Source organism: Somniosus microcephalus, chromosome 22 (genome assembly GCF_052327205.1).
Source record: "Somniosus microcephalus isolate GS21.2 chromosome 22, FLI_Smic_1.0, whole genome shotgun sequence".
Lineage (NCBI taxonomy): Eukaryota > Metazoa > Chordata > Chondrichthyes > Squaliformes > Somniosidae > Somniosus > Somniosus microcephalus.
In genome coordinates this window covers 54645810-54656528 of record NC_141008.1, presented here as the reverse complement: position 1 = coordinate 54656528, position 10719 = coordinate 54645810, and the positions used below count along the sequence as shown (strand labels likewise).

Below are 10719 nucleotides of genomic sequence, written 5' to 3'. Positions count from 1 at the left end.
CCCAAACATGGACAATGGGAGAGCAGTTGCACCCTATTTTGCCGCTATCTTGGCACCCTGTTGGTTCATTGAAGGGCAACACCGAGGACTGACTTTGCAGTTTTCTTCCCACCTCAGGGGATCACCATGCCTCAGGTTTTTATTGGTCTCATAGCCAACATCTTGAACGCTGTAATAAATTACCTCTTGCTCTATGTGCTGACGCTGGGAGTGCCGTAAGTAGCAAACATTAAAATCTCAAAATATGTATTTGAATCCCAGTTCTGATAAATAAAACTTTCACTGAATGGTAGTGACCCAGACACTATTTGAACCCAACTTTAACACGTGAACTTGTTGTTTTTCAGGGGCTCCGCTGCCGCCAATGTTGCTTCTCAGTACTGCCAAGTTATTCTCCTGTTTCTATATATTCGATGGAAAAAGTTGTACGTTGGGACCTGGACAGGTAATTTACAGTCCAAGGGTGGGGTGGGGGGTGGTAATTTCATTGGGCAATGGTGTAAAATGCGCAATGTCCAATTAGCTGGCCATTATACATCCCGTCTGTTATAAATCTCATCATTCAAGAAACTACTCGTGAAATAACGCTGGACAGCCAGCTGGTGGCGCCGTCCAAGGAGTATAAATACTCGGGCATCGGCTCCAGCTTTCTCAGAGACATTTTGTAAGACAGGAACTAGTGAAGTACAACTAGACCTCCATGTTCTGAAACAAGTTGATTAAAGCCTTGCTTTATACTCAAACCAAGTGTGTAGTGAGTTTTATTACGTCACCGTCCAATTCTCCTTGTCAATGAAATCAATGGAAAGAATAATTGGATGGGGCGTATAATGAGAGTCTAATTCGATGCCCTATCTGTGTACAATACTCGCTTGTTTTGAAGGTCCACCTTTATTTATTTGTTTCCTACTTTTCTCTCTTACTCTCCTGGTCCATGTTGTGTCACATTCACCACGGGTGCCACCAGCTCTCTTGCACAAACGGCCACGCTTCATGCGTGAGCCTAGACAGTGAGAGTCAACAGGCTCCTCGACCACTGAGAAGATCATCGAAAGGTGAACTCACATAACTGGGGCGATCCAGCACTGCCACCATTTCTCACAACACGCTTCCTGTGAGTGCTGTTTTCCACAGATTGCAGAAAGAAAGACTTGCATTTCTCGAGCGCCTTTCACAACCACCAGACGTTCCAAAGCGCTTTACAGCCAATGAAGTACATTTTTTGAAGTGTAGTCACTGTTGTAATGTAGCAAACGCGGCAGCCAATTTGCGCACAGCAAGCTCCCACAAACAGCAATGTGATAACAACCAGATAATCTGTTTTTTAGTGATGATGCTTGAGGGATAATTATTGGCCAGGACACCGGGGATAACTCCCCTGCTCTTCTTCGAAAAATGCCATGGGCTCCTTTACGTCCACCTGAGAGAGTAGACCAGGCCTCGGTTTAACGTCTCATCCAAAAAACGGCACCTCCGACAATGCAGCACTCCCTCAGCACTGCGCGTGTCGGCCTAGATTTTTGTGCTCAAGTCTCCTGGAGTGGGACTTGAACCCACGACCATTCTTGGCTCAGAGGCGAAGGTACTACCCACTGAGCCACAGCTGACACAGAATCATCCCTAACATGGACACACTACAGGAAACACTTTTTTAACCGGGACCGGCGTGGTGCCGGATTATCAAAAAGTCCGGATCACAGAGAGGTATAGTAAAAGGTACGAGAGCCCCGTACACAGCCACAAATCCAGGTGTCCCTGTTGCATGGCAACAGGTGCAGGAACCCCGGCCACAGACCAAGTGTCCCTGTTGCATAGCAACAGGTGCAGGAACCCCGGTTACACGGCCACAGATCCAGGAACGGCCACTAATATGAAGTAAAACTTACCTGAACCTACTCCTGAATTTTGCCGGTTAACAGAGATTTCCGGTTATTTAGGTGCCGGTAAATCAAGAGTTTCCTATTTGGCAAAATAGAAACCAGAGAAAAACCCTGGGCCAATTTGAAAGATGAGGGGAACTGGCTGGGAGGAACGGTTTTCTCTCGGCCCTGCTTTCCTTTCTCCTTTTATGCTTCTATACTGTGCTCGTAATGCCACCCTTTCTTTTTATGTAGGATGGTCCACTGAATGTCTGCAGGAGTGGGGCCATTTTACAAACCTGGCAATCTCCAGCATGCTTATGCTATGTATTGAATGGTGGACATTTCAAATTGGAACTTTCCTCGTAGGTAAAGAAACGACCTCACTGTGAATGACCGTAGCACTGGTCATGTCCGGGCAGGGGATGGCGAACGGGAAGCGCGAGTACTCGTCAATAATGTTGAGGAAGTACACATTGCGGTCGGAGGAGGGGAGAGGCCCTTTAAAATCAACGCTCAGGCGCTCGAAGGGGCGAGTGGCTTTTATCAGGTGAGCCCTGTCTGGTCTATAAAAGTGCGGTTTGCACTCAGCGCAGACTTGGCAGTTCCTGGTCATGGTCCTGACCTCCTCAATGGAGTAAGGCAGGTTGCGGGCCTTGATAAAATGGAAGAACCTGGTGACCCCCGGGTGGCAGAGGTCATTGTGGAGGGCCCGCAGTCTAGCAACCTGCGCGTTGGCGCAGGTGCCACGCGATAGAACATCCGGGGGCTCATTGAGTTTCCCGGGCCGGTACAAGATATCGTAATTGTAGGTGGAAAGTTCAATTCTCCACCTCAAAATCTTGTCATTTTTGATTTTGCCCCTCTGCTTGTTATTAAACATAAAAGCAACTGAACGCTGGTCAGTGAGTAGGGTGAATCGTTTTCCGGCCAGGTAATGCCTCCAATGTCTCACAGCTTCCACAATGGCCTGGGCCTCCTTTTCGACAGAGGAGTGTCTGATTTCGGAGCCTTGGAGGATTTGTGAAAAGAAGGCCGCGGGCCTTCCCGCCTGGTTAAGGGTAGTGGCCAGGGCAAAGTCGGACGCATCGCTCTCCACCTGGAAGGGGATGGCCTCGTCCACCGCGTGCATGGTGGCTTTAGCGATGTCCTCTTTGATACGGTGGAAGGCTAAGCCGGCCTCTGCCGCCAGGGGAAAAGAGGTGGACTTGATAAGTGGACGGGCTTTGTCCGCGTAATTAGGGACCCACTGGGCGTAGTAGGAGAAAAATCCCAGGCATCTCTTCAGGGCCTTGAGGCAGTGGGGCAGGGGAAGGTCCATAAGAGGACGCATGCGGTCGGGGTCGAGGCCGATGACTCCGTGTTCCACAACACAGCCAAGGATAGCGAGGCGGTTCGTGCGGAATATGCACTTCTCCTTGTTATACGTAAGGTTTAGGAGTTGGGCAGTGCGGAGGAATTTGTCGAGGTTGGCGTCATGGTCCTGCAGGTCATGGCCGCAGATGGTCACATTGTCCAGGTAGGGAAAAGTGGCCTGCAACGCATTTTGGTCGACCATCCGGTCCATCTCCCTTTGGAAAACGGAGACCCCGTTGGTGACGCCGAAGGGGACCCGAAGGAAGTGGTAGAGGCGGCCGTTTGCCTCGAAGGCAGTATACTGGCGGTCCTCATAGCGGATAGGGAGTTGGTGATATGCTGACTTAAGGTCAATAGTGGAGAATACGCGGTATTGTGCGATCTGATTGACCATAACAGATATGCGGGGAAGGGGGTATGCGTCCAGTTGGGTATATCGATTTATTGTTTGGCTGTAGTCAATAACCAGGCGCTGCTTCTCGCCGGTCTTGACGACTACAACCTGGGCTCGCCAGGGGCTGGTGCTAGCTTCGATAATCCCCTCCTTCAGGAGCCGCTCCACCTCAGATTTAATAAAAACTCTGTCACCAGCGCTGTATCGCCTGCTTTTGGTGGCGATTGGCTTACAGTCTGGGGCGAGGTTGGCGAACAACGGGGGGGGGTGACTTTAAGCGTGGAGAGGCTGCAAAAGGTGCGCGGCGGGCAATTTGAAAACTGCTGGTTGCAGACTGTGAGTGGGGGAAGGGGTCCACCGTACGCCATCGTGACACTCTTAAGGTGGCACTGAAAATCCAACCCCAGTAGAACGGCAGCGCAGAGATCGGGTAGGACAAGCAGTTTAAAGTTTCTGTACTCTGTGCCCCTCACCGAAAGGGTCACCATGCAGTAGCCGCCGACGTCCGCTGAATGGGACTTGGAGGCCATAGAGACCCGGTGGCGCGCTGGCAGGACCGGGAGAGAGTAACGCCGCACCGTGTCGGGGTGGATAAAGCTCTCTGTGCTCCCGCAGTCGAAAAGACAGGTCGTGGCGCGGCCGTTTACCTTTATGTCCATCATGGACCTGGCTAGTTGGTGAGGTCTAGACTGGTCCAGTGTAACGGAGGCCAGTGTAGGGTCAGGCGCGTCGCTGTAGTCACCAGGTGAGGCGGTGGGTGAGTCGGGGGCCCGTTGCAAAAATGGCGGCCGGAACGGATCACACATGGTCGAGGGCGTCCAAGATGGTGTCCAAGATGGCGGCGCCCATGATCCACACGTGGCTGGAGGCGTCCAAGATGGCGTCCAAGATGGCGGCATCCAAGATGGCGGCCCACTCGGCCCACACGCGGCACTGCTGGAGTTTGGGGTAGGTTTAGCCTTGCAGACGCTGGCGTAGTGCCCTTTCTTCCCACAACCAGAGCAGGTAGCGTTTTTCGCCGGGCAGCGCGCTCTGGGGTGTTTGGCTTGGCCACAGAAGTAACACTTCGGGCCCCGGGACATCGCTGCAGAAGTTGGGCCGTTGGCGGGATGTGGCGGGGGTGGCGCGGTGCCGGGTGGCAGTCCTACTGTGTCCCAGGATGGCGGCGCTCGCGCCATCCACGATGCGGCCGTGCGGTCAGGTGAGTAGGCGTCCATATTCCGTTGGGCCACGTCTAGCGAAAGTGCGAGGGCCGTGGCCTTCTTCAGGTCGAGTTCGCCCTGCTCTAACAGTCTCTGCCGGGTGTAGTTGGACCTGAGGCCCACGACGAAGGGGTCCCGGATAAGTTCCTCCGTGTACACCGCGGCCGACACCTCTTTACATTTGCAGGCCCGGCCGAGCACCTTCAGCGCCCGTAGGTATACCTCCATCAATTCCCCGGGTTGCTGTTTGCGGGACCCCAGGAGGTGTCTGGCGTAAACTTCATTTACCGGGCGTGCGTACTGTTCTTTAAGAAGGTCGAGGGCACCCTCATAGGTAGTCGCATCTTGGATGAGCGAATAAGCTTGGTGGTTCACCTTGGAGGTCAGAATTTTTAGTTTGTCGCCATCGTTTTGAACAGAATCAATGGAGGCTTCTAGGAAAAGTTCAAAGCATCGCAGCCAGTGTGCGAACCTGGTAGATGCATCCGCCTCTTGAGGGTCTAGTTCCAGGCGTGCTGGTTTGAGGATTTGCTCCATCGGAAAAAAATTTAGCTAATAAAATTGATGTGCTATCAATTACTGCGAAAGACTGGAAGTTAAGTGAGTAACAAACAGGCTTTTATTAGCTAAAGAACGAAGGCATGCCTCTAGTGGTCGACCGGTCCTGAATGCCTGGGGGACTGCAGAGCAGCTGCCTTTATACCAGGGCATATGGGTGGAGCCAGGGGCGGACCCAGCTGAGGCATGCACAGACAGGTACAACAATGGGCAAGAGTGAACAACAGTGAAGTGAACAACAGTGAAGTGAACAACAGTGGTTTACCACAAAAGCTAGTGTCAGTAATGGCGACCATGAAATTTCTGGATTGTCCTAAAAACCCATCTGGTTCACGAATGTCCTTTAGGGAAGGAAATCTGCCGTCCTGATTATAATCGCTCAACCATCGGTGGCCGTGCCTTCTGTTGCCTGGGCCCTGAGCTCTGGAATTCCCTCCCTAAACCTCTCCGTCTCGCTACCTCTCTCTCCTCCTTTAAAACGCTCCTTAAAACCTACCTCTTTGACCAAGCTTTTGGTCACCTGCCCTAATTTATCCTTATGTGGCTCGGTGTCAAATTTTTTGTTTTAAAATACTCCTGTGCAGCGCCTTGGGACGTTACTATGCTAAAGGCGCTATATAAATACAAGTTGTTGTTGTTGTTGTCCTTACCCGGTCTGGCCTATATGTGACTCCAGACCCATAGCAATGTGGTTGACTCTTAAATGCCCTCTGAAATGGCCGAGCGAGCCATTCAAACCACAACAAAGAAGCATACTCACTGTGGGAGCACCTTTACCACACGGACTGCAGCGGTCAAGAAGGCGGCTCACCGCCACCTTCTCCAGGGGCAATTAGGGATGGGCAGTAAATGCCGGCCTTGCCGGTGTCGCCCACAGCCCGTGAACGAATAAAAAAACAACTATTGGCAGGAGGTGAGCATCACAGCTAAGCCGAGTCAAGGGTAGGCTTGGCCCAACGTTCACGCGGGCACATTTCCAGCACGGGTCATTAGACAGCAGTCAGGAGCAGGATCCCTGGCTGAAATTTTCAGGTCCCTAATCCCGGGGTTGCTGAGGCCAAATGTGGCACAAGTCGCGCCATGCATGCTGACACCAGCCATCTGATAAAGGTGAAAGGGTTTCATAAAGGAATAGAAGTGGAAGGAAAACTCAACTGCACTGTCCCCATACCCACTGTACCATTATTATTTTGCAGGTCTCTGGTCTGGACTGTTAATTTGTGTAGTTGTACAATTAGTTTTCTATCAAACAGTGATTTACAGAACCAACTGGGACAAAGCATCCGAACAGGTAAGGGCAGCTAACAGAGATTATTTATTACTCCAAGTTTTTTTTTGTTGGTTTTTCTTTTCCTCCCCTCCCCTCGTCTCCCCGTACTACGCACTGCACCCAGCTGGTAGAGTGAACAGTCAGTGCGATCCCACACATCTGCCAACCTCATTCTTCACCTGTCTCCCGGGGGGTAGCGAAGAGTGTCTCTTGGTTACTCTCCAGGCCAATGGGAAAGTGAAGACTCTTTTATGTAAATTACCCAATCTGGATGACTGGTGTCATCCACTTTAGGAGCTCTCAAGTGCCCCCTATGGGAACAGTAGCATAGTGGTTATGTTACTGGGCTGGTAATCCAGAGGTCTGGACCGAATCAAGCTAAGAGACATGAGTTCAGAATCCCACCATTGGCAGCTGGGGAATTTAAATTCAGTTAAATAAATAAATCTACAATGAAAAAGAAACTTGTGTCAGTACTGGTGTCCATGAAACTACCGGATTGTCGTAAAAGCCCATCTGGTTCAACTAATGTCCGTTATGGAAGGAAATCTACCGTCCTTACCCGGTCTGGCCGATATGTGACTCCAGACCCACAGCAATGTGGTTGACTCTTAACTGCCCCTCTGAAATGGCCTAGGGATGGGCAATAAATGCTGGCCTTGCCAGAGATGCCCACACCCCATGAATGAATAAATAAAAAACCTGCCCCTTTTTGTCTTTCCAGTCATGTCAGGTGATGCACTCCGAGAACACCACTAAAATATTTACACCTCTCTCCGAACCTGGACATTAGTTGGTCAGTGCTCCAAGCTGACTCCACCCTATCTACAAGTCAACTTCATCCCACCATGGACTTTAAATTTGGACTCTCTCTTATTGTCTCCAAGAAGGTCCACCACCACCTTCTCAAGGGGCAATTAGGGGTGGGCAATAAATGCTGGCCTTGCCAGTGACACCCACATCCCGTGAAAAAATTTAAAGGGGCACAATGTAATCATAAAAAATATAAAGAAAACTTAACAAGTTAAATTAAAATTTGGTCCCTGGTGTCGATGATGCACTCCAGTCCCCCCGGTGCCCACCGGTCATGGAAGGCCTCAAGCGTACCGGTGGACACCGCGTGCTCCCTCTCCAGGGACGCCCGGACACGGACATAGCCACGGAAGAGAGGCGGGCAGTCGGGCCGGGCGACCCCCCCCCCCCCGCCCTTGACTGCGCACTGCCCAGACCTGTGCATGGTCAGCTTGGCCAGGCCCAGGAGCAGTAACACGAAAGTGTAGGGCCTCCCTTTCTTTCCTCCAAACAGCACAGCTGGGATCAGGGATTCACAGTGTGGCGAGCCACAGATGCAAATCACTCTGTGGCACGTTGCGCAGGAACTCCAGAGGCACTGTGCCATCTCTCCAGATGGTAAATTGGGCATCACCCTCCTTTAAAGAAAGGCTCCAAGCCTCATAATTCCTGCTAAAATCAAACCACGATTTGGTTGTCTTGCTCGCCTCTGCTCCTTGTTTTTGAGCACAGCTCAGACTGATGAGATGAGAGGCTCCTCTCTCCACAGCACGCAGCCAGAGGTACAACTGGTCCTCAGACAGGTCTCATCTGAAAGACAGCACCTCTGACCGTGCAGCACTCCCTCATCTCTGCACTGGGAGTGTCAGCCTGGATTTTTGTGCTCAAGTCTTAGGGAGTGGGACTATGAACCCACGACCTTCGGACCCAGAGGCAACGAGTGATCCCCACTGAGCCGCGGCTGTCACTCAATTAAATGAAATCCTAAAACTAGCGGGTATTTTATGTTTAAAGCATTTAAAAAATAATACAGATTGTATAGAAAGCGCTGCCTCGGTTGTGCTCTCCCTTCACCTTTAATGAAGGTTTGTGTGTTTTGTTGAAAGGCTCTGTTGAATGCAGGTGTGATTAAAGATGTGGACACCGCTAGTGGTCAAACCCAGTATTTGTCAACAGGTAAAAAAACACATGTTGTGCTGACTTTAAACCACTTTCCAGTTAACAAGTAAGAGAAGAGTGAGAAACATTTAGGGTACATTTTCAATAAATTATTCAAAGTTACAATTTAGTTCCTCTGTCAAACTACATTGTGCTGCAAGAAATTCCCACTATCAAAGATGCTCGGGAGGTCTGCTAAAACTGAGCACCCCATCCTGACTCACCCCCTAGTTTAAAGTCCGACCATTGCTGGAGATCAGGGAAGGCAACGCTAACTTTAAAATCAAAGCTCTGTGGTCAACACGTATATACAAATAAATAAAGTTATGTAGCACAAAAGAAACCGAAAGTAGGGACACATAAGAGAGTTGAAAGGCCGTTTCTGTTTTACCACCGCTGTCCCAGAATTAACTAATCATTGAATCTTAGAAATTTACGGCAAACAAGGAGGCCATTCGGCCCATCTTGTCCGTGCCGACCGACAAAGAGCTATGCAGCCTAATCCCACTTTCCAGCTCTTGGTCCGTAGCCTTGCAGTTTATGGCACTTCAAGTGCATATCCAAGTACTTTTTAAATGTGATGAGGATCTTGGCCTCGACCACCCTTTCAGGCAGTGAGTTCCAGACCCCCGCCACCCTCTGGGTGAAAAAGGTTCTCCTCGACGCCCCTCTAATCCTACTACCAATTACTTTAAATCTATGTTACCTGGTTATTGACCTCTCTGCTAAGGGAAATAGATCCCTCCTATCCACTCTATCCAGGCCCCTCATCATTTTATACACCTCAATCAAGTCTCCCCTCAGCCTCCTCTAATCCAAAGGATAACCCCAGCCTCTCCAATCTTTCCTCATAGCTAAAATTCTCCAGTCCTGGCAACATCCTCATAAATCTCCTCTGTACCCTCTCTAGTGCAATCACATCCTTCCTGTAATGTGGTGACTAGAACTGTACGCAGTATTCTAGCTCTGGTTTAACTAGTGTTTTATACAGTTCAAGTATAACCTCCCTGCTCTTATATTCTATCCCTCGGCCAGTATCCCGTATGTCATCTCAACCACCTTATCTACCTGTCCTGCTACCTTCAGGGATCTGTGGACACGCACTCCAAGGTCCCTCTACACTTCTCAGTATCCTATCATCTGCTGCCTGTGTGCTGAACAAGTGCTGAGATATTTGGGGTTGGATTTCCACGGGGGTTCTCCTCCACAACTGTGGTGGAAGCTCCACAGACACCCCAGAGAAACAACGTAAACACAGTAATAATATCACTGACACACTATATAACTTGCAAGTCCTCTCCAGGTCACACACCACCCTGACTTGGACACGTATATCGCCATTTCTTCATATATCCTGGAATTCCCTACCTAACAGCTTTGTGGGAGCATCATCACCGCAAGGACTGCAGTGGTTCAAGGACAAGGACAATGTTCCCTGTCATTTTTTTTTGTCTATGTGCGGTTTTTCTATTCGAAAGCCGGCTGCGCGGGACCCCTGGAGTACTGCGCGGGACCCCTGGAGCGTGGCGCAGGACCCCTGGAGCGTGGCACAGGACCCCTGGAGCATGGCGCGGGACCCCTGGAGCGCTGCGCGGGATCCCTGGAGCGCTGCGCGGGACCCCTGGAGCGCTGCGCGGGACCCCTGGAGCATGGCGCGGGACCCCTGGAGCGCTGGGCAGGAGCCCTGGAGCGCGGCGCTGGACCCCTGGAGTGCGGGGCAGGATCCCTGGAGCGCTGCCTGGGACCCCTGGAGCGTGGTGCGGGACCCCTGGAGCGTGGCGCGGGACCCCTGGAGTGCGGCGCGGGACCCTTGGAGCGTGGCGCGGGACCCCTGGAGTGCTGCGCGGTCACGTAGCTTACAAGGAACATTGCCCACCACCACCTTCTCAGGGCACCTGGGGACAGGCAATAAATGCCATCTTACCAGTATTGCCCAAATCCCAAGAGCAAATTAAAAAAAAGAAAATTCTGCTTGGCTGTCAATAACTACGAGTTAAAAGGAGTGCACTACATATATTTCTCCTCATATATTGCTCACTTTGGCTTTGCTTCCTCTTTAATATTACCGTACTATTCAGGAAGTCACGTCATTCATATTTGAATAGACCAATAGTGCTTGATGGTCAAATC

The 10719-nt window shown here is 50.8% G+C and overlaps 1 protein-coding gene across 1 annotated transcript in view; it reads left to right on the top strand.

Annotated features, from left to right (window-relative positions):
* The window catches only part of LOC147102394 (multidrug and toxin extrusion protein 1-like), a 58505-nt gene that overhangs the window by 23746 nt on the left and 24040 nt on the right, over window positions 1–10719 (top strand). The window contains exons 7-9 of the mRNA XM_085965113.1: window positions 118–215; window positions 348–445; window positions 2115–2228. Coding sequence (XP_085821239.1) covers window positions 118–215; window positions 348–445; window positions 2115–2228 — 310 coding nt within the window. The remainder of the gene's footprint in view (window positions 1–117; window positions 216–347; window positions 446–2114; window positions 2229–10719) is intronic.